This window comes from Halyomorpha halys, unplaced genomic scaffold (assembly GCF_000696795.3).
Source record: "Halyomorpha halys isolate HHAL.00 unplaced genomic scaffold, Hhal_1.1 Scaffold1271.1, whole genome shotgun sequence".
Classification (NCBI taxonomy): domain Eukaryota; kingdom Metazoa; phylum Arthropoda; class Insecta; order Hemiptera; family Pentatomidae; genus Halyomorpha; species Halyomorpha halys.
Genome location: NW_027113754.1, coordinates 101984 through 127490, shown reverse-complemented (window position 1 = coordinate 127490; position 25507 = coordinate 101984). Strand labels below are relative to the sequence as shown.

Here is a 25507-nt window from a genome sequence, read left to right as displayed (position 1 = left end):
AATTACTAATTCTAAGAACACATAGGTAACATGTATTTACAATAATATGCATTTATTGTTGTAAATACCTTATATTGATCGACTTCTGTTAGCTATCTATATTTTTAATGAATTTCTACGAGAATCATATACTAAATATACGATTTAGTAAATTTATATATATGACAGAGCTGTTCTGTTTTTATTAAAATCACATACTTTTATGATTATAGATATATGCATAGATGATTTTGTTTTGTTTCGGCCTAAACAATCATATTTTTATGTAAGGAATGTGCTAATTGAATGTAAGTATATAAGAAAAGTGAGAAGCCCCTTGCTCATACAATCAACCTGTGTTGTTCATCAGTTCCTAATGGTGCATTTTTTTATTTAACTATTATCAAATTCTTTTTGTATTTATTATGTCATTAAACCATAGAAAAAAAAATCTGATTTTATTCATTCTTTTTTTAATACCGTGATATTGTATTTCGTTAAAGTATTAATTCCAAACATTAATGTTGATTAATTAAACTAAATTTGGATTTATTATAATTGAACTTAGTAAAATTATCAATTATGTACTCGCAACGTATAGCTCACGGTAAAACCGATTAATTCATAAATGTATTTATTAGGGTTGCTTGGCTGTTATTAATTCCTGTAATGACAATGTAAACACACACTTATTTGGCGGAAACTAAACAACTCTAAAATACTACATAAGATATGCATTACAAATAGAGAATTCTTGGATTTTTTTTTTTATTACTATGGTTGGATCAGTATAAATCAGGAAGTTTCAAAACCAAAAAGAAGTCAATATAAGATCTAATTATATTCAGCATAAAATTTTGGAGGATAATAAATAGTAATTTATTTCTTTTAGATGGGTTTGAAATAAAATTATTTTTTGTAAACTAAAATAGCTTTTGTGAACCAGTCCTTACTACCCAATATTTAAGCTGGTGCACAACAAATTTGAACTACATAGGCAGTAATAAGAGACCCTGTTCTCTCCATCCCCTGGCCCAGTTAAGGGGGTTCACTGCTCAAATGGATTCATATGCCAGAATAAAGGCTTTTCTTTTATGATACCAGAGAGTACAGATACTCAAGTGGTCAAATGTAACTTTTCCTATGAATGATTAGGATTTGTTATTAAAATTTAATTAAACTTAGATTTTATCTCTTGAGTGCACTCAAGTAAAATCAGGATCTGAGATTTATATTTAGCATCATTACAAAGAAGAAATAGTGTTATCAATTTTGTGGCTGTTATAGCTTCAGGGAGATTATACACATTGATTTTTGCACACAACTATATTTTGCTTTATATCCAACATTTCAAATAAAAACAAATACATTGAATTACTGTTCAATGGAGCATCGGCTTTCTTCAGCCCACTTTGCAGGCTTTCTTTTAGGTAAATAAAAATGAGAAAATTAGTCCTGGTGAGGGAGTCCAAGCAGTGAGGGACGGATGATGGTTTTTTCAATCGGCATTCATTCATTTTAACCATAAAGCAAACTTATGTCCCAAACCTGGTAATTCATGTTATCAATTATCAACTAAAAAACCAAATGAGCTACAAAAAGAAAAATAACAGATAAGAGGGAGAAGGAGAATGGAATACAATTATAGTAACCTCAGAATAGAATATGAATGCTTATTTTAGTAACATGTCAAAGTAACTTTAATAACAATCTAGAAGCTCGATCAGTTATTGAATTTGGTTTTAGCATATTAAAGGTTGCCAATACATACTTGATAGTTTTCTTTGAATTTTTACTAATTCATAGATGGATACGATTGACTACATTTTGTATAATAGGATGGGTATTAAGATTAACCACAATTGTATGTTTATTATTTAGTTGTTTGTCAATCATGTTTTTTTTTTCACTATCGTTTATGCTCAACTATAGTTTAGTCATTCATACATAATCATTGTAAATTTTTTTTTATATCAAAACCATTATGGGTAATGAATCAGCCCTGGACCTATTACGAGTTGAGAACTATCTACTTGTAAGTCTTTCATAAAACAAAATTATCTATATATTATTTATTAGAAACATTTGCCTCCCGGAGCTTCAATTCACGTATAGCTCCACCATTTAATAGTAGTCACATTCACAAAGGCGAAAATTTTCGTAAAATAATTTATTACATTAAATTAAATGTAATAATTCTTTTTTCATAGCTATATCTTCAAAAGTTTTCATAATGATTGTTATAAAAAACAATTTAAAATATATATAAATATGTATAAATTTATAGTTTGTATATTCTCATATATATATATATATATTGCATACATGAATTATATTATATATGCAAAATGAAATAGACAAAATTTTTAGCATATTAAAAATTAAGAATCTTATATTTGCTATTTTTACCCAAAAGTTAAGAAAATAGTTTGATTATTGAAATGTGGTTATGTAATTAATAAAAATGTAAAAAAAAATTACATTTGGCCTCCCTGAAAACATTGTAATTCACATATCTTTGTTATAAATATCTGTGTTGATTACCACTGCCTCTTAAATTTTTTGTATTTTTACTTTATCTTTTTTCATTTAATGATGAAATAAAATATGATAATTTTCTTTGTTGTTATAAATAAAAATAATATATGACAAAACAAATTTTCATTTTTCCTAGATCTTTAAACAAAGTATATAAAAATTTTGTTTAATAAATATACAGAACTTCATTTGTTTATTACTATATTACATATTTTTTTGTTGCAGTGTAAGTACTTAAATTAACACACTAAGTTCTTTTGACTCTTTACTCTCACTATCTTTATTCTTCAACATATTAGCCCTCAGGCCATTATCAAGGGAACTCGTATAATTTCTATTATGCCAAACTCAATTTATAAATCTTTATATTCTATTTCACTCACTTTGACTATTTAACAATTTGCTTATTTGTAAAATATGATTCTGATAACAAATAAACAGATTTTTAAATAGTTAACATGAATGAAATAAGAGTATAATTATTTATGAATTGACGGGCATAATAGCATGCAATAGAAAAAAATTATAAATTCAATACATTAATTTTTTTGATAATGGTCTGAGGGCCATGTTGGAGAAGACTAAATAAAATGAGATAAAAGAAATTTGTGTTTCAACATAAAATTCCTTTTGAAATATGTTTTTGTTTTAGTTGAGTTGCCCCTCTTAAAACTTAATTTTATTTTCAAATTGTATCTATTAGTCCTTCTGTTAGTACAGTTTACTTACATCACGATTCTAACTGGGTTAATAAAACTAAAATTGTTCACAATATGATATCTCATATTGACAATATTTAATGGATTTAATAGATATATTTACAGCAGATAGTCCTTCAAAAATCAGGTAGGCAAAAAACAAAACTTTTTTGGCTTTGGAATATCTACTTTAGTATGTATCATTCATTAGTAAAGCTATGATGGAGATGTGGGAAATCAAATTTAAATATGAACTTTTATATATCATATTAAGAAATTAAAATGTGAAACATTTTATGAAACAGATTTCGTTTGATTGAGATTTTTACTTGCCTCCATTAGATTTTGGAGTTTCAAAGATTGTGTCTTTGTTTTCAACTGTAGCATTGTTATTAAGTTCATTGCCTGCAATGTCAAGTTTTATTGATTCCATCACTGCAATCCTTTTGTATAAGGTTATCATTGACGGCACTTCAACCAGTCAGATATTTTTTCTAAGCAGCTTTTTTCATTTCGCATCCATCTTTACTTAATTTATTATTTATTTATTCAGTTAGCCATTTTATTTAAGATTCTAACTTTTATTCTTTTTTTTTTCAGGTGTAGATTTTTTCTTAGGGATATCCTTTAGTCATATCAAATGTGCCTTTTCTTTTACTTACGATTTTAGTTTAAACTTACTAATAAATTATGAAATAACTCTAAATAGTTCTAACTTTACTTGCAAGCTTTTCTTTGTTATTTAATCCTGTCATATACCACAAACTCATCCTAGTAGCCCCTACCATCTTTCCGAAGGTAATCAAATTGTTTTTTCTATTATTATTTGTTTTGAAAGTGCTATCTGAAATACAAACTGCAAGAAAAATACTCTTTGTCTGATTTCTACCAGACCATATTTAAGTATTCTATTTCATCCCTAGAAATAAAGAATGGGAAACATTCAAATACGGATCTGACACAGGAGAAAACACGTTTATATAAACATAAAATTACAAACTCATTGGTCTTATAAGACAAAGAGATTCAGCATTGCACCAAATACATTTAATTTGTATAATAAATGAGATTATTAGGTATATTTAAAAAAAAAATCAAAACTTTACATTATTTTTTAACGGTTGTAAATATAAATAAATTCATACCTCCAACTTATAAGGGTTAAATTTAACTTGAAGTTTTAAAATTTTTTTTGGCTGAATATGATTTTCTTAAGTAATTGATAAAAATCACACTACCAAACAGTATGAGCGATTAGGAATCTATCTGTCAATCTGCATTGATTACATGCATTTACAAAATGTTTATGGCTAACAATAAATTCTTTAATACATAATAGAAACAAAAGTTTATAGATATAAAAAAAATTAGATTATTAAGATTCTGTGTTATACAGAAATAGTCTTAAAATAAAAAAAAAAAACTATGAATTCTTAAAGCTTCAGTTTACAATTTAAAATAACATCGTTAAAACCAGTTATAAATAATAAACACAGTTCTCATGAAGACAAGATTTAAGAAATAAAAACATTTTTAAAACTGTAATACTTAGACTAATACAACTTTATTTAAAAAACAAAACAAAGGCATAATATAATTTATAAATAGCAATGTGGTACATAAATTAATATATAATTTCCATTAAGGACAGATAAATGTAAAGCTATATTTATCTTATATAAATATAGTTGAACTTACAGCTAATAATTAAGTACTAAGTTACAGTAGCCTTTTTTGCAGTACTTATACACATACAATATTCACAATTAGGAACAGAAACAGTACCTTCTCAGAAGTTATTTCTCTTCTTTTTATTTACTGTGAAAATCATGCACAGATTTTATTCATAAACAAGTCACCTGATACGAACAGGATACAAGAATTTATAGAACATTGATTAAATTAATTCACAATGAAATTGGTTTCCAAAAAATGATTCTTTGATAAAAAACAAGATAATAATATAGTGCTACCGCATCTATAATTCTACAAAATTGGAATGGGCTGAAAACTGTCTCGGTCCACCAAATGATCTTACCTGGTCTACCTTTATCAGATAATACTTTTAACTGAAATGAAGTCATAAAATGAATGAATGACTATTAAACATTTACCAATCATTATCGGATCATATAATCCAATTAAAAAAAAAATTCAAGAGGATGTAAAATAATTACTGTTTTATCAGAAGGCAAAAATATTACTTCATAGATTAACACATTAATATTGTACTATATCTTAATAAGTTTTTGAAGCAATATGATAACCAATTAAAAAAAAAAAGTTAAACAGAATAATTCTAAAAAAATAAATGGTAAAAATGAATTATTTATTTAAAACCTTTATTTTAATATGGAAATGGTTAAAAATATAAGACAAAAAATAATGTTGAAAAATTATTATTTTTAGTTACCTGATATGGCATACCTTTATTCCCAATCCTAAGATACAGATAATATAAGATTACACACAAAAATTTTTTTCGATGCTTCACTGAAAATTTGAGCAATTTCTATCATTTCGTTAATTATGGTTTTTATTTATTATTATGTCCCATTTAACAGATCAATCTTGATTCATGTCTACGATTTTAATTAAAGGTCCATGCAACCACTCCATGATTTTACTGTAGATAGTTTTCACAATTATAAATTAAGGACCAATCGGACAGTTGAGAATAAACACCACTGGCGGATAACATCTGTACTTTGTAAATAAGTATTTTAAAAACGAAATACTTTTAGTTTGATCGAAGAAATATATTTCAATTACAAACTATTTTAAAGTACTTTGAAAGAATTTATTTCAAATACCAATTACACACTTCTATTTTGGAAGAAAGGTATTCCAAATAAAAAATACTTAGGAATATTTCGTATTCAAAATATTTTTCTTGAAATTCTCCTTAAGTATTACTTCAGGAAAGTATATTAAACACAAGATGCCAAATATGAAATACTATTTTGTATTTTACTCCTCAAAATATTAAGTACTTTTTGTAAAAACAAGTTACAAAAAATGTATTTTATCTTGTATTTGAACTATTGCCCTACTCAGCCACACGTTTACTGTACAAAATATCTCAAGCATTCTGAATACTCTGAACCAACTCAGAGTAGATAATTCTGACAATTCTGGGAGCAAGTTCAAATAAGCAATCCTGAGTCGTCTGTTTGTTCAATTTACCAACAGCATAATGTGGATTATAATACAGTTAAGTAAATAATTATCTTTCAAATATATATTGTTTAATTTGACTCGTGATTTGTAATATAACATACATAATTTATCAGATGCCTTTTCTTTGGTTTATTTATATAAGTTAGGATACACTAAATACTCTCTTTACAAAAAAACTTTTTAAAATTTCCAAAACAAAACAGAAGTAGATTATAAATATATTCAAATGGTCTAGTTTTGTTGTTTTAACTACAATAACCAAGCAAAAGATATATTTCAATTAATTTAAATGCAATTTATTCATTAGAATGACCGACAATAAATTATTTAAATAGTAAAAATTTCATTACATTTGATAATATATTTTAGAATATATGCTATGTATGTATGTAACATGCTAAGGGCTTCAACGCATTTGTTCTCATTCCTTAAAAAAAAAAATAATAAATTTAATATAATTCTATGTATATTCATCAAAATCAGGACACCAAAGGGCATATAATCAAATCTTGTTTGAATTAAAAAAGAAATGTTAGTGATAATTAGAAGAATTACATTAATTTTTGTCAATAATCAACATATAATCAATTTAATTTGAAATAAAGACAAGAATACATAATAACAAAATAATATATATCAATGTAAGACACAAGATGAATGATGATTTAAAAAAAAAAAGACTAATATTAACATAAAATTGACAATTAGTAAACCACCAGTAATATTACTTAATAATAAAAATGGTTTACATTAAAGTCAATAAACATTTTAAAGGTTTTGTATGTTAAGGGGTTAGCAACTTTAATTAGATTACTAAATGAAGTAGAATAAATAAATAAATGTTGTTTTTCCCCATGAGATTAAAATAGTTTATTCTGTTTAAATGCTTTTAGTGCAGTCAGTTAATTTATTTATTTGGTGATAGGTCCTAGTGTTTTTTACTTCTATTTTAAATATGACTCAGTAATTTATAAGTACTTGGTCATGCGCTCACCACATGTGTGCAACATATATTATACAAAATTAACATGGCTGAAACTGGAGGTAACCTTTTCTGGTCAAACATTAAATAATACATAGGTATTGTATTCCATTGAGACTAATTGAACAACTTCATTAAAAAATATATATATATTTCAAAAAGTTTGATGCATACGTGACTTTAAAAACATTCCTGTAATCATTACAGTAATGAATCTTAAATATTATCAATTATAGTACTACATTTTAAACAATCAGTAAAATTGTTATGATATAATTTTGAATTTGGCGAGGTCGAATTACTGGGAATAGTAAATAATGATGAAGAATATTTCAAAATAGTCAAAAGTAATTGTCTAATCTCGGGGCCCTTGCTGGGGATAAATTGGTTTCCTTATGCTACTACTAGATTTCGCTGGCAGACCTTCATTGTTATATCAAAGAAACTTTATTGTAGTAGGATCAGCCACATAAAAAGTTCGGAACAAATAAAGACATTACCTGTATGATTATAGAACTTGCTTTTGGTTAGTTTTTCTATTCTCCTTACAGTTGATTTCACATGTTTACAGTTTGGTTTTAGTATTAAAACATGTACAAAAGAGTTTCTATATTTGAAATGTCTATAACAAGTTTTATTTACCAATTCATGATCACTGTTTTCCAGCAATCATAAAGAGTAAACCAGAAGTTTGAAGAATTTAGGGTAGCTAAGCAGTCCAGTGCCTGAGCCAAGAATTCTAATTAGTTTTTCCAAGAATGTACAAGTCATTTCCCCTACATATTTTCATTTTACTGTTCAGAATTTATCATATTTCATGTTGAGATATGTGTCCTACTGAACATATTTCATTTATATACTGAAACTATGGAAACTCATTAAAATTCATAATTTTATCAAAGATGGACCTTGTAATTTCCAGGGATTGGGTCTGGGATCTCATTATTTGGCTATCACCACTATGGGGAAAACATTAAAATAAAAAAAAAATTATGTATGGAAGTTACAGAAAAATTAACCATGAAACAATCATCCAAAAAAGGAAAGCAGGAACCTTCATGGGTTGCAGTGCTAAGAAAGATCAATTGTTTTCAATAATTCTAGCAGTGCAGTATGATCTGGTCATATGAAACATAAAAACATTCTGCTTTTCTTACCAACACTGTTCCACATATGATAAAGGCTGGAAAATCTGTTAAAATCTTCTATCCACAATTAATACACTCAACATATCTTCCTCATGTACAAAGTGAATTTCTAGGTTTGGATTCATTGATTTCTAACACAAAAAAAATATTTCTATGAGCCTTATGCACCAACTGTTGGTCTAATAGCAGTACTTCCTTATAAAGTACTGCACCCCTGACCCTCCATGGGTTGTAGTGGTACAGATTTAATTTTTTTCTGTACCCACATGAAATTAGCACCTTTGCATGTCTAATCCAAAAAATATATAAAATTTCTAAGTTAAAAATGGAAGAAAAAAGTATATAAAAACAGATAGACGTAATATATATATATATATATATATATATATGTATGTATATGTATATGTATATTCACTTTAGAAGTGAGGGTCATCATCCATCGAACAGAAGTTTATATATATATAATAAAATAAAGCTAGAAAATTTTTTAAATTAATTTAATGTAAATATATCAAAACGAACAGAATACTATTCCCAGCAAAATGAACTAAGGGTAAAGGTATCATATATATCGATAAATATATTATTTTTCAGTAACATGGATAAATAAAAAAAATAAAATAATTAACAAGAATAATATTCTCATAGACTAGGATAAAATTATATACTATTGCCTTTTAATCTATTATCTACAGAATAAAAATAAAATTAACATCAATAATCACATACATGTATATTACAGATCATTTTATGTCCTATGTATCTAATTATTTTAGGACATTTATATCATTACTTTCTTCGGAATAATGGAAATGAAAATTGTAAAATGTTTCATTTCACTACAAATTTTCTTTGGAATGTATTTTTTATAATACAATCATTCTTGTAATATTAAAACTATTCTTAAAAGATTAATCCTTACAGTTTTAAAAATTGAAAGTATTAACTTAAAACCCAAAAACAACGAGAAAAATATAAAAAGATTTTAGAAAATAGTTATCTTGAGTGGAACTGGAGCTGATAATGTAGAGACAGAGATTTTATATCCCGCAATGTCATACTAACAGTCTCCAAAAGGTTCAAGGCTCGCCCTCTGCCCAACAGAGTCTGGATTAGCCAAAGGGTCCAGCTCCGAGATCAGATCCAACCATGAGCTTTCACTTTTCTCCTAAAAAAACAAAAAAATGTGTCGATACTTTTTTATTTGGACATTTAGGAATCTAGTAATTATCAAATATTATTGGTGTCTTAGAAGTATCATATATTAATTGTCATCATAAAAAAAAATATTTACAAGTCTTGAAAGGCAATAGCTTTTATTAACTAATACTTAATATATTTTTCATCAATATAATTAAATCATAAGTCAAATTAAAATAGTGTCGAAAATATCTTTTTTGTATGATAATGCTGAAAGATATTAAATTAATTATAACAAGAACAGCTCAATACCTTTATTAAAAGGAAATATCAGTTCATATCTTGAATAGATGGTCATCGTAACATATAGAAAGAATATAATAACTACAACAAAAAGTCTGCCTAATTTCATTAGTATCTATAGCTTCTTCAATGTTTTTATCTTTTTTTTTTTCTACTCTTTTAAACTTTTACTCTTTTTTTCTTTTATGAAAATTTTCTGTCCAGAAATTGTCCTTTTCCTTTATATTTCTCTTGAGTAAGTAACTACCTTTATCTCAAAGTTAATGGTTTGTATTTTCTTTACGAATTAAACTTACGGGAAAAGCCAGTTTTAACCATCATAGGCATTTCTAGGAAATAAGTTTTTTGCATAGGTAAGCGAAAGTAGTTTCGATGAGTTAGTAGTATGAAATTTAATAAAAATTTATACTAAACCATGTTTACATTAATCCCTAACTCTTAGCTTAATTGTACAAGCCATATCCAAAATATAGTTGTGTCTAGGAAAATACCTATCCATATTTTCCTAATTTTATTTGTTCTATTAGAAAAAGTTTGAAGAAGGTGAAAAAAGTGCCTATTTTGTTTGATTAAATTATATTTTCAGTAGAAGTTTTTTTTATCAACATAAAGAATATAAGTCTGCGGTTATTTCTTATGAACTCAATTACATTGATATCAAACGAATTATACAAATGTCAAACATAAAATATTAACATCAAAACAATGATTTTAATTTTAAACTAATAATTATAATAAAAACCCAAAGATATTTGCTGAAATAAGAATATTTGGTCAAAAGTTAATCTATTATACCATAATTCTCAATGATAGTCAAGATAATTTCTACAGAATATTTGGTGTTTAAATCTTAAAAGATTTTAAGATTAATGAATATTTTTTCGTATTCTAAAACTACAAAATAAATAAAAAATATATCATGATGGAAAATAACTTGAGTAATATAAAATACTAAACTTACTGTATCTGATGGTTTCTTTTCCGATGTCTTCCCTTTATCTGGAAAATAAATTTTATTTTAAATATTGGGATCATTGGTTTTTAAAACATTTGGTAAAGCAAATTTGAAAAAACGCTGCTAATAACTACACTATGCTTTATTATTATAAAGATATGGGTGTATGAAACTTCTGATCAACAGCCATTTTGACACAAAGTGGATGTTATGTCACATTCCGATAAAATTAAGATCCTTAAAACTGAAAAAATCTCAAGTTGACAAAATAAGTAGTTTTTCTGATGTTCACAGTGATGTTCGAATCTCAAAAATAACTTTTAAAAGATATTCCATTCTTGAAAAGCACAACAGTACAGTAGATATCTGATGGATTCCTGACTGTCAAAACTAATGAAATCAGTAAAAAATAATTATAATGAGAAAATGGAAACTATTCTCTATCTAAGCCTATATGGTCTATTTGTGAAGATCACTGACAAAACTTTTTAGTGACCATTAAAAACAATGCAGAATGTTAGTTCAACTTCATAGAGTTGCTTTTCAACAGTTTACTTCTCAATCATCCCAGGACAATAGTATAAACCATGCAGTAAGTAAAAATTTAAAAGAAATAAACTATAACTTTTAATCAAATTGTTCATGAAATAAAATAGGAACCAAGTAGATTTAAAGAAATAAATATTAATAATAGTGTTAATAAATATGTACCTTGTTGATCGGAGAAGAATGACTGGCCTTCACTAAGGAGCAATTGGGATGGCAAATATCCAGTGCCGGTTGCAGCTAACATTGAACTGGAGTCCTCCGTCAGGTTGTCTTCAATGGTCTTGTCTTTGCTGACTTCTTTGTCAATGGGGCTTGGCTCAAGATCATCATCAAAATTCAGCAATCTTGATAAAAATAGCATTAAAATTATGTTATGGAAGTTTTTTCTTAAATAAGATATTTATAATAGTCTTTTATTATTAAATATAGTTTTGATGATCAGGTCCAAATAACAGAATTAATGATTGGAGAATTTGTTAGGGGGGGGGGGAGTGCAGTCAGCAAAGAACAACATAAATAAACAAAACAATATTTATTTATTTTATGCTGACGTTTCGACCTGAGTTTCAGGTCTTCATAAGGGCTATAGAACAAAAGAGATAACAACATTTAGAGAAACATAAAATTGAAAAGGAATAGTATACAAACAAATTTGGAATTATACAAAATATTGAATTGAATCACAAATGATAAAAAATTGATAATTGATAATTGAATAGTAAAAAAATTGATTGATAATCATGGAATTAGATGGTAGTAGATTGAAAACAGTGAAAGATGAAATATAATATCATGTAGGTAAGAAGATATGTATAATATAAGATATGCAAGTAGTGTCTAAAAAACTGAAAAAACAAGTATTGAACCTACAAATTGAACAATGTGACAGAAAATAAAATATAGTGAGTGACTTATATCTGAATTACACTGTGAGTATTAACATATATACCTATACCTAAAAATATAAATATATATAGGCGTGTGTGTATATATATATAAAATAGGAAAAGGTAGAATATGGAGAATGGGAAAAGAATAATGTAAGAAACATGAGAACAAGAAAGGAGACTCATATTATGGCATAGAAGGTAGGCTTAAAACTGATTGATTTTTTGGTTTTTAGAAAGTCTCATCAAAGAGGGCAACGGACAGACAAAGGATTCGTTAGAAACGTAACTGTCAAGAAAGACCGTTATGACACAACAGTCGATATGAAATGCCAATGATGAAAATAGAAGTCAAGTTACAGATTAAAAAACATAAAACCGGTGATATGTAAAATTATGGAACGCAAAGGAAAAAATTATGAATACAATTTAATAATAATAAAAATAAGAGTAAAAAAATAAAATAAAAAATTTAATAATAATAGATAAAATAAAATAAATTATGGGTGCTTTAATAAATTAACTATTTGGGAATAGGCTAGGGATAAGTTTAGTTTGTCTGTTTTGTGATTGACTAGGGAAGCTTCTAACTGTATAAAAATGCTTTCAGATAACAATCATTTGTCATGGTTAGAGACAGAGGCTAGTATGGAGCTATTGTCAAAATCAAAAGAGTGTTTGAATATTAAGCTATGTTAATGAATAACATTCATTGACTTTTTCAAAGAATCTGCTAGTGTTTTGGCCAAACATTTTTTTTAGAACGATTTTAACCCATTTCTCTAAAGAAATAATTTTTATAAGTACGGGTTTCAATTCAGGGTTGGCTATGATAAATGTTCACCATCTTGACCTCTACAATTTTCAAAAATTTTATTTTATTTTTGCTAGGTCATAATAGTGACTTTGAGGTACTATTATGCACTAGGTGATTATCTTTTGAGGAGATTGTTAATTTTCTAACCTTCTCTAGTTCACTGAACTCTGGAATTACCAAAGGAGTACTTTTTTTTTGTGCAGGTTTAAAAAACAAATTAAATTTCAAGACAAATTCAACTGAACACTTTTGCCCAAATTCGATGTTATGAATATCATGGCATAAATCACCAAAATCCACAAACAATATTTTTATGGTTTTCATGATTTGTATGCAGAAAGTTGAATAAACCAAAATTTTAGTTTCCTCGGCTGGCCAAGGATTTCATAGTTTGCTGAAGTGAAGAAGAACAGGAGAAGGTAAGAAAATTTACAATACCCCAAAAGATAGATAAATTTTGATAAGCACATTCAAACCTGTATCTTATACAGTTATAAGTGACAATAGGTAAGGATATTAATCCTACATGTAATTTCATCAATAAAATTAGTAACTGGAAAGTAGAAAGGAAAAAGTTAAAAGCCAGCTGAAATAGAGAGACAGGAATATTTTTTAGCAACTAATGATATTCTTCCACTGCTATTTTGCCAGTAATATAGATTGAAAATTATGTTTTCACTTTTGTACCACTCTAGTCACTTATATATGTCAATGGTGAGTTATGAAAGAACTAGAATTCATTAGTAATCTGAAAAACAAGATTTCTAATACTTGTAACTTACTTTTCATCAGAATCAACAGCTTCAGACTGTTGTGGTTGTTGCTGTTGTTCTGGAGGTGTTAAATCTGACAGCTCTTTCACAACATTCCACTCAAAGTGCTGATGTTCTAAAACATAATTTAAGATTTACGGTTCACAGAGGAAGGTAAATCTTAAACTTTTACAAATAAAAATTATTCATCAATACCGGAACAGACATCAGCAATGGCCTGGTAGGCTGCCGCAGAACCAGATGCAAATTTCAGTAAATTGCTGTGGTATTGAGAAAGAGCATGAGAAAACATATTGCACCTCGCTGCTGCCAGCAAATCTACCTTTTCTAGGGTGTCTACTTTAAACTGGTCAAACTGAGATTTGTTAGCTTTCACCTTACCTTGCACCTGAAAAAATAAGGAGAAATGGTACAATACTAGGAAATCAAACTTCCATCTTACAAAAGATTAATACAAAGTTGCATGCTTTTTCAAACTAACTGAAACTATAATATAACAACTATAAAATTATCAAATTTTGTAAACCTGTTATTAGAAAGCTATTTATCAGTTGGTTGTTTAGCATTGAAGGAAGATGGTCAAGCAAGGTACGCAAATAGCAAAAAAAAAAAGCTATTTATATGAAACTAGTTTTGACCCAAATTATAGATCTTCATCAGGGCTTTTGTTTAGCAAACCTATTTGTTTATCTGCTCACTAGATGAGAGCCTTAATAAAAACCTACAACATATTTTTCAAAAACCTTGTGTGGTGTGCGCATCGCACAACTTTCACTTACTACCCTGGATATTCTAAGGTTTTTTGAGACAAAATATGAATATCTAGTTTATTTCTACTTTTAATACAACAGTTGAACAAAATACAACAATGCCATTTACATATATCAGCAACTTGGAGAGATCAGGAGGTCTCAGCTTTTACCGATATTCCAATCTTAGAACTTCTGTACATATTTTTCCATTATTCTCTCTTATTTATTCAACAAATTCTTTAATATTTTGTATTTATCCATAACTTATTACCCCTAACAATCAAAACTGATTATTTATTTCAAATAAATAAAATTAAACGTACTTTAGAACAAGATTTTTTTAAAATTCTGCATTTAAGCTCCAATAAACTATCTCAATGGAGACAAAATCTGATTGATATAAAAGAACATTTAATTTTATATTGATATACCAAGTTCAATCAAAATCATTAAAGTCCTTCTGGAGAAAATAAAAATATGCTTACATAGATTATATAAGGAGGCACTATTGGTAAGTTGATTTTATTGAAAAAGTTGCTGCAACATCCTAAGACTATACCAGTCTTAAACATATGATTTCAGTTTTGTACGACTTTTCAATTTTAATTTAGGCAGTTCACAAAAAAAACAAAAAAAACATGGACATACAAACCATTATGCGAAATTTGGTTATTTGGACTCAAGAGACCTCAAAAAGTGTATTTTCGTTGAAAACTCAAATTCAAAATTTTTCAAGATCGCAATACTTCCCTTAATATAAGTGAAAGTGTTAAATAGTTTTTGAATTTTAGTACCGTTTTTGACTGCAATTCAAACTCTCTTCCTTAGGGAAGTAGGTGCAATTGATTAATAAAGGAAATAAACACATTATTTGAGGATATTAGTATATTGCATTCATCTAAGTTTATTAGGTAGTAAGTGACAGTGGCACATCCGAAAAAAAAAGTTCTGATATTTTGAATTGAACATATTCCAAACATAGTACTGCAGACTGGAATTACTTTATCTACAGGGGTCGTCCTACAGACTGTCTGAAAGATAGTAGGGTTGTCAAAGAAACCTGGTCTACAGAACAATCTATAGAATTCGTCAAATAGAAAATAAACAAAAACTTTATTTCAACAGTTGTACAACTATCAAAGTAAAACAGTGATATAGTAATTTTATATAATCGCTATTTTGTTCTTTTTTTGGGGGGGGAGGGGAATGTAATGTATATGTATATTCATATAATATCAGCTTATTTCTAATATAAAATACATCAACATTTCAGCTTCCAGTGAAGGGTTATTGTGAACATCTCCCAGTTGTCGTAGATACATAAGTAAACAACGGTCAACTTGTGAAACTCCAATTATTTTATCACATATATTTTTTCCCAATTTCTGGATAAATACATTAGTCAAAAACATAATATATAACCTCAGAATTAAACTGAGAGAAATTTGCATGGATCAAAATTATAAATTCTATTCAAAGTCAATTTAAATTAGTCAAGCTTACTCTTATGTGAAATTTCATATTAAAAATGTTAGATCTAAGGTGTAAAAAAAGAGGTCACGTGTTCCTTAAATCATCCTTGATCGTTTGGGATGGATTGTTAAATAGTAATGAGTATGATTGCAATTTTAATAATAATGTTAATCCTAAGTTTTTGAATTGTAAAACATAGAAAATTTTTTAATTCTTTAAATTTAAAAACTCTTACTATTGGGTTGTAAAATAAGTTTGAAGTGTTTTTCAATACTTCAATTTAATCCTCTCTGTGTTTATAAAATCATATTTACTTGGTCAATAATGTTTACATATTCTAAAAAGTGATTAGTTAAGGTGCTTTTATGCATCAGTTTCAACCGAGATTCCTTATCTTTAAGCGGTATTTTGCTTGCTCAAAATGGAAGAGAAAAAAATTAATTTTAGTCATTTAATGATTTTTTATTTCCTATAAAATGCATTTTCCAATTTTGTGCATTTGGTGGGATTGGAAAGGTGTCTTTTATTTTGAATTTCTCTCACCCAACAAGACCATTAATGCTCAGTTAGAACAATTGAAGGCAATGGTTGAGCAAAAGTGTCCAGCATTGGCTAATCGCAAAGGTATTTTCCATCACTATAACGCCTGTCCTCACATGCCTTTACAGACCCGGAAGAAATTATTGGAGTTTGGCTGGGATATGATCCCTCACCCACCCTATTTACCAGACCTTACCCCAACAGATTTTCATTTATTTTGGGGCCTTCAAAACTCTCTTAACAGGAAACACTTTAATTCACTTGAGGACTGCAAAACACACATAGAGGAGTTCATTGTGCAAAAATCTGAGAAGTTCTGGAAGGACGGAATTGAAAAATTACCTGAAATATGGTAACATGTAATAGATCAAAATGGGTCATATATAATTGATTAAAAGTATTTACAAAAATCTGAAGTTTTTATCGAAATCACCAGTAAAAAATGCTATGAGCTTATTTTACAGCCCGATATATTGATTTTACAACTGTAACTATTGTGTAATATATGGATTCTCTTTGTTTAAGCACAATGTACTTGCATGATTAAGCATACATGTATAATCAAATCAAAATTTAATCTTCAGAACTTGGAATATCCAAAAGCTAAACTAGAACAATCAAACTATTTTTGAACTTGAACAAACAACAAGTCCAAATGATCCATCTTTCCCTTGAATCTTGATTTATTTAGAGTTAATTGTATTACAAATACAGGACAAAAACAAGATTTAGCTTATTACAAACTTAATAGTAAGCATAATAATTAACCAATAATAAATAAATAACCTTTTTGAACTTTTCTAATTGAGAATAAGCATCAGGATCCAAAGCCTGGGAAACATCTTTCATCCAAGAAAGAGAAGCCCTGTATTTAGTACGAGCTTTTTCCATTGCTTGCACAGTTCTATCAGTATCTTCAATCGCCCTTTGCCTAAATGTTTCCACTTCCTAGTGACAATTAAAAACTTTATTAATAATGTAACTGTAAATAAGTATTGACAATAACTTCACTAACATGAATCAATCTAATCTACTTCATATAAGTTCTCTGTCAAAAAATAGGTAACAACTATGAATCTTAAGATTTTTTGAGTTTGGGAGACAACATTTTATTACGTTTATTATAATGGGATTAGTTAAAGGACAGACATTAAGCCATTACAACAATCGTTAGATCATTGCTACTCACTATTTTTCAAAAAACTAAGGTTTAAACAAATTTCATGATTGATTTCAACTCTACCTTCAGCTAGATTCACCAGTTTATAATTTTCAGTGCCCTATTTACTACTACTGGTATGGAAAATAGGTCTGATAAAATGCCAATAAAATGGACAGTTATGATAACAGTGGATGTGTTGTTAAATTCTTATTTATCAGAATGAACTAAAACAAAAAAATTGTATAACACACGAAAATGAATTTACTCTTGGTTGGAACAGTTTACTCGATGCAATTGATGTGATGATACAATATCCCTTTTAAAAAAGTGAAATTGTTCCTCAAATTTATCCCTCAAGCATACAGCAAAACTTACTTTAATGTTATAATTTGCTACTTGAAATGATTAGGAATATTTGAAATTAAAAATAAAATTAACTTATTGATATCAATCTACCTTCTGTTTACAAGGAGTATAGAAGGCCTACATCTGGCTTCCTATCACAATGAGAGGAAATTAACAGCTTAAAAGCAGCCAAAACTCTTATAAAAAGCAAATACTGTTTACAGACATTGACACAATGTTGTAGCTTTAACAAAGGTGGGTACAGTAATTGATTTTCTCTTGCTAAGGACATAACAGAGTTTTCGAAATAAATAAGTATCAGTTTTGCTGCCAACTATCAATCAGGAGCAGATAATCTATTAAGACTACAAGCTCTTCAATGTGTCAAACAAGTAAATATAGATACTACATCAACACGAATAGACAAAGGTCAGATAAACAAAATCAACAATAAATCTCTGTATTATAAAATAGGAGGATCAAATAACTTTTCAAGGATTAAATTACATGTAACTCTAGCTTAACCACTTTAATGTTCAAGCACCATAATTAAGCTTAATAGTAATTTTGTCGAAGTGTAAACAACATAGGTTTTTGAACTCCAAACATGTCAATTTTTGTGTTAACAAAACATAATTCATAGGAATCTTGGCCTTTATGCTTACGTTAAGAAAATATATGTAGTTGAAAATCATCAAATTGCTGTGTGAGGCTTCTAATCAATTTCAACTAATGAGAACTGGTTTAGATGGTTTAAAATATATAAACAGGGAGAATACTGAACACAAAGAAAGGGCAGAAATATTGGAACAGAACCAAAATTCATGTCACATACAAGAACCTGCAGATTCTTTAGGTGCTTAACAAAGCCATGGTAATGATCCAAATAACAGAAAATTGTAAGTCAGATGAATTAGAACCTAAAGAAGTGGAAAGGAGATTTTTCACATATGAACAGCTAATTTGTACAAAATCATATGATACTGATCAAAAATAAGTTCTAAAGGTGACTTTGCACATTGCAGTGTCAGTTTGCAGTTTTGCAGGAAACACTCAAATATGATATTCTACCCTATCCACTGAATTCACCATGTATTGCTCCTTCCAACTAATACTTGTTTTGATCCATGACTAAGAGCCCGACAGACTACCAGTAACATTCTTACGGAGAATTCAAATAATGGGTACATTCTTACATTGTCTGCAAAAAACAGTTATTCTTTTAAAGTGGAATTCATTAACTGCTAGGTAGGTATCTTGGGCGTTGATGACCTCAGGGCTTTACGCCCTTAAGCCCCAGACAACAACAACAACTGCTAGGTAGATAGGGAAAGTAGTGGTTAACGATGGCAATACTTTGAGAAATCTATTGGTTACCTATTTTATACAATAAACCTCAATTTTCACAGAAAATCCTTGAAAACTTACTTGCATCCTCAATAATATCCTGAGAACAATTTTAAATATAAAATAAATTAAATTAAATTCAAAACTTAACAGTACCTGGAAAAGCCGTAAAAGTGGTGACCTTAAAGAAATTCGTTGTTGCCCAGCTTGTGACATAGTCTTCCCAAGTGATATCATTAAACTTCCTGCTCCTGTCTTATCAGCTTTACCTGATTCTTTCAAGAAACGACCCATTGAATTTTCCTCCTGTGCAAGCACTATAAGAAAACATAAACTGATAAAATTTAGGATAATACTTCAATAAAGTGATGGTTAATAGTCACACTCCTTCTTTATTTGAGAAAAAAAGTACAAATACATAAGTCATTATACAGTAATTAGGTTTGTTTCAATGATTACTTTAACTGTCATCAAACTGAGAGGTACAGGCAGAGTACAGGTTTTGGAATCAAAAAACTGTACTGTGCCTGCTACTGTCAGTTTTCCTACAGTTGAAAGTGAATGTAGGACAAACCTAACATATTATCATAACTAATATTTTTTTAAAGTAAAAAAAAATCCAATAATTACAATCCAAAATAAAAAGTTAAGTTTGAATCTTACACTTATTCAAATAATATTCACTTATTTTACTACCACACTTATCGAATTTCCAGGCAACATCTTTAAATAACAATGTAAGGATTTTTACTAACCGCATAGTCTTTCCTGGTATTTGTCAATGATTCTCTGTAAATCTAAACAGCTCTCCTGGATTGATTTAAATAATTCAAGCTTGGCATCTAACTCTGCATCACTTGCAACAATATGTTCGTCTTGTTTTTTACCAAGCTTTTTAAGAACTGTTTCCTTTGTTACCCAGTATTGATGCTGCATTTTAGACATGGTAGAATTGTTCCTGGCATTCCCATGATGGTCTGACCAGTGAAAGTTCGAAGACATATGGCTATCACCATAAGACCTACGCATAAACAACATGATTCAAAGAGCTATGTAAATATTCTTCTGATTCAGTACGGAAAAATCTACATGAAATATTGTAATGCTACAAACACAGATCTATTGCAATAAAAATAAACCTGAATAAAATTTGTTTTAGTATATTTAATAACAATTCATATGATTCATTGTATGTTTACCATGATGCACTGGAAGTATTCATTGCAGTAATAAAAATTCTTTGTACAATAAATTAGCAATACCCTATAATATAACTTAAACCATTATAACCCAAAATAATATTGACTCTATCACATACTGATAACGATACAAGCTCAGGCTTAATCAGCTGTGATAAGTAGGCAAAAGTACACAATGTTACTTTCAAACTGTTTCTTTTTTAAATTCAAAACAACATTTTAAAGACGATAGTGATAGGTTTATAATATTTTATTCTGGTTCACCAATATTTATGTAAGCAAATTGATTCGTGATAAAGAAGCAAAATCATGGAAGAAATGGAACAATTAAGTGGTTGCGTTGACCTTGATGAAGAGTAACATTTTGTTTTTATTTAATACTAATGTTCTAGTAATTTGTTTAGTGTATTGATTAGATTCATTATTAACCTGCTGCGTTATTGGTATTCGATAGCAATAGCATAGATAGTAGTAATTGGGGAGGGGTGCCCTTTTCTTCTGATTTCGACATGATACTACAGGAGATGGATAAATTTAATAAATTAATAACAGCAGGCAGTTTGAAACTTGTATATTGTATAATATACCGCTATAAGTCGCAGACGGCAATGTAGAATGCCGAAATTGCAAGAATAAAATATTCAAAACTATCAAACTGCACAGAACGGTTTTTCCGTACTCCAGTTTTATTAGTGAGGGGTGAAGGGATAGGAGTATCAATTTTACAGATAAGAAGTTTCTAGCTTTCTCTGTACTAAATATTCCCAAAATTATTCCACCCCTTGGCTTCACCCAAATGTGTCCGTTTTGTCATGAGTGTTAAGACAACTGTCAGCTTTTACCTCACAACGGTTTAGCCACTGTTAGGGCATTATGTTTAGTATTGTAATCTGTCCGTTTGTGGATATGAAACTAGTTTTGAGTGGTTCAACCGATTTTCAAGCGTGAGGGTTCAACTTGTTCAATGAGATCCTTTAAATGTTCAGGAATTACTTCAGCTCACAATACTGAAACACCTTGATTTAACGATGGCGACGTACTTGTGTGTCATTTCATCCAGACTAGTTGTGGGTTATAATCTGATGTCAAAAACTGATTCGTATTTATGCAAATTAAGGTTCTGATATCAACTAAAAAGGACCCGTTTGGGGCTTGATCAGAAACCAGAATTATTCTTAAAAAAACAGGATTATTATTATAAAAATAAATAGAAAGAATTAAAATGATAAAATAATAACTTTTAATGTTGTAATTGCAACAAACTAGACTATCCTAATATCAGGTATAAAAAGGCTAAAAACACTTGTGTTGGTCTAGTGTACTAACACTAGACGAACACAGGTACTGTATTAACTTTCCTATATCAACTAGCTTAGTGGTGGGAGAGCGTAAGCGAATTTTTCTAGCCTTTTTGTTGTCCATTAGGTCCCAGAAAAACTATTTGAAAAATTGTAATTTACATATTGTTTCTGGTACAATATGTATACCAGTAACTTATACACGGAATGGCATTGAAGATGTGCGACGTGCTCATCTCTTTGGTTTTACGCCCAACTTTATCCAGTCGAGTGGTTACTTCTAATTTGTGCCGGTCAGCAGAGCCAACCAACTGGACAGCCTATTGGCCTGATGTAATCGCGGCTTAAGAGTTATGTAGGAGGGAGGGATAGGGGCATTAACTCTGACATCTATTCCATCAATGCACGGATTAAGCATGAAATTGTGGATGGATCATATTACAAAATCTCTTTCTAACAACATTTGTAGCCGAGGTGACAAGGAGCAACATTAGCTACCTCACAACTGCAGTAGTGGCCCCGGTTCGAATTCGGCCTAGTAAGGAGTTGACTTTATCTTTGCGGCTCCACGGAATGAAAACTTGACCTCTTCACTCCTTAGAACTGTTTGATAGCCAATCGCCGCTCCTCCCTCTCTTCGTATGTCAGAAATGACCAGTTAGAGAGTAAAAAAAAAAATTTCTTTCTTTCCATGGATGGACCCATAAGTAAATTAATCTTAAATATATGGTGTTTGGTGAACTGAGCTGGGAAAGATATAAAGTAAATCTGCAATCTACCAATACCTAACTAAATATATGCTTTGAAACTGACAAAGTTTTAAAATTATTAGCAATTTTTTTTTAATTTCCAATCCAACGATATGCATGTTTCGGTTAGTTTTTGGAGCCCTAGTTTATGTATTAGTAGACCTTAATTTATTGTATACCAAGGGTGAAAAATGTTTCTGAAAATCCAAAATTTCTTCAAAAAATTAATCCTAGTACAGTGGTTCCCAAACTGGTTGGTGCAACCTCGTGGGGTGCCACAATCGAATGCCACAGCCCTGTGACAGTAATTTTAAATTTTTACAATGATTTTGCAATTTAGAAGCAGAATCCATTTATATGCTAGCAGCAATATTTCTTTCTCTCAAGGAAAAATAATTTGTAAAGTTTTTGATATTGCTCCATCATATAACCACGTTCTGGATATGTTAATTTCATTTGACAATCTTTAAAGTTTCTTTTTCAGCCTTTCCTGGCTATTCAAAAGTTGTTGATATTATTATTCCACGAGGTTCTCTTTAAAAAAACACACACATATATATAATTTTATTAATTAGGCCTTCCAATGATACTTCAGTTGTACAGACTGATTGGGAGCATCACAACATTTTTCCATGTTTCATTTTTTTCTTAAAAAAATCTTGATTAAATAGCTTAACAAATTCCACTGTCATCTGTTAACAATGAAGTGTTTTGCCATTAAATTTAGATAATGTATAATTATGTTTCAGGAGTAAAGAAGATGATTCAGTTGAGAAAGGGGATGTATTTAGAAAACATGAAAATTACAAAGAGCCGTATGTTGATATGTGTTAAATATTTACTTTTCAAAATTGTATGATTTTTAGTAAAACATTGTTATGAATGTAGTATATTGTTGATGAATTGTTCTTATTTAGTTTTTTAGTGGTTGTGATATAATAATGTAATATAAAATATGAAAATTATTTAAATATGTTTAGTGTAATCATGTTTTTAGGTATTATGGTGTTCTCTGCTGCTGTAATGACAAGAGTTTCTTCGGAAGGTAGGTATATTTTATTGTACTGACTGATACCATAAATTTAAACCTTATTAATTTATCAGAGTTTGAATGTTTTCTCAACTTTAATACTTTACTTGATACCATAGTTTCCCAACATTTAGGCATCCCAACATCTGCTCAATATTAGCATTTGAATATAATGAAATTGAGTTATTGAAAAATAACTAAAAAAATAAATAAATAAAAATAATTACTTACCAGTTTATTTTGTAGTATTTTTGAAATCAAATTTTTATTCTCAACAAATCATTATTTTCAATTATTATCATTATAGACTACCAGCCATCAGTTCTAATCTATCAGCAAAAAGTATTGTTTAAACATGAAATAATGTTATATCTGTTTTTCAACCTCACCCCCATCTTCAAACTAGAAAGAAGTTTACTAGTTCTGAAGATAGCCTGCAAAGTTTTCCAGAATCATTAGAGAATATAATATATGAAACAAACTTTTTTTTTATCATTTTTTCATGTTGAATAATCAATAAAAAAAAAAATTTAAATTAGGTTCTAATTTACATAGCTGACTGATTTGGGCAAGTGTTTTTTGGAGTTAATTATCATTCAGCAACTTTACTAATAATTAAAAGTTTTGTCAGTTATGTAATAACTCTCTTAGTTTCCTCTTTTGAGCACTATTTCTATTTAATATTAATATTTAGGGCATGAAAATGAATTTAGTGTTTATATTTATATAGCAAATTGAAAGAAATTTAAATGTTATTTGATTTGAAATTTTTAATTTGACGTGCCTATTTCTATGACACAAGAAAATTTTAAATCATTTTAAGCTTCATAGTTGATAGCGGAATTTAATTAAGATGAGGGTGATAGGAGAATACCTAAAGGAACTTACAGTTGTTTATTTTTTTATTATTATTGTAATTTGTTTGGCTAATGTCTCAACTCAAATTAAGGCCCTTTATCTAGTCTATAGGTATTGATATGAACATTATTTATGTACAAATATGGTATGAAACAGTAAAAGAATATGTATGACAAACAAATTTTGGAAACAGTTATTGAACGTTTTGATAAAGTTTCAGTTTTATTGTTTAGCAAGAATTTTTAAATTTAAATTTGAACAAAAACGTTTTGATAAAAAGTTCCTGTAGAACAATCAATCCAAATAAATTTTTGATTAAAGTTCAGTGAGTGAAGGTTCCAACCAAAACTATGTTATAAAAGTTATGGTTCTACTAGAACATTTTTAGTATAAGTTCTCATGCATAAGTGTTCACACACTTATATAGCAGAGCTTTAGAGGGATTTTTGGAGGAGAAACCACTGAAGAGGCTAATATTTTTTAAAAAAAGGATAACATATTTAATAATTACTTTTATTTTTATAAAAATACGAATACAGTAAGTATCAGAAAAACATAGAAAAATACTACAGCAATGGAACATCCATTTGTTTGAGGTTGATTAAAAACATTTTGTTTATGACTAAAATGTTTTATGTCAAATAAAAGAAATTCACATATGTATGTAGCAACTGGAACAAATAGGACAAAATAAAATAATAATAAATTATAAAATAAAAAAGTTAAATGAGTTGTAGTGAAAAACTTCTTCCGTATGAAATATATAGCCATCGCCCATCATTAGGTACTCTACAATACTAATTAA

General features: G+C 28.5%; 2 protein-coding genes across 5 annotated transcripts in view; one reads left to right on the top strand and one right to left on the bottom strand.

The window, feature by feature from the left end:
• Positions 1–4958: 4958 nt before the first annotated feature.
• On the bottom strand, positions 4959–20906 carry ICA69 (islet cell autoantigen 1-like protein). Its single transcript, XM_014433818.2, has 9 exons — positions 20768–20906; positions 20324–20589; positions 19725–19885; positions 17501–17662; positions 14145–14337; positions 13959–14064; positions 11635–11816; positions 10930–10967; positions 4959–9693 (listed from the first exon to the last, which is right to left on the bottom strand). Exons 1-9 carry the CDS (start codon positions 20788–20790, stop codon positions 9586–9588), a joined length of 1239 nt encoding a protein of 412 aa, XP_014289304.1. The 5' UTR covers positions 20791–20906; the 3' UTR covers positions 4959–9585.
• A 77-nt stretch (positions 20907–20983) lies between these two features.
• The window catches only part of LOC106689057 (uncharacterized), a 24715-nt gene continuing 20191 nt past the window's right edge, over positions 20984–25507 (top strand). For all 4 annotated transcript variants that reach the window (XM_014433821.2, XM_014433820.3, XM_014433819.3 and 1 more), the window contains exons 1-3: positions 20984–21123; positions 23564–23629; positions 23812–23859. In XM_014433821.2, the coding sequence (XP_014289307.1) occupies positions 21077–21123; positions 23564–23629; positions 23812–23859 (161 nt within the window). In that variant the 5' untranslated portion in view covers positions 20984–21076. The remainder of the gene's footprint in view (positions 21124–23563; positions 23630–23811; positions 23860–25507) is intronic.

Bases quoted from the DNA above. Each gene is read 5' to 3' on its own strand.
- ICA69 (XM_014433818.2), bottom strand. From the start codon at position 20,790: ATGAATACTTCCAGTGCATCATG. The intron at 20,590-20,767 runs GTAAACATACAA...GTTTATGCGTAG, and splicing joins AATACTTCCAGTGCATCATG to GTCTTATGGTGATAGCCATA. The intron at 19,886-20,323 runs GTTAGTAAAAAT...GTTTTCTTATAG, and splicing joins ATACCAGGAAAGACTATGCG to TGCTTGCACAGGAGGAAAAT.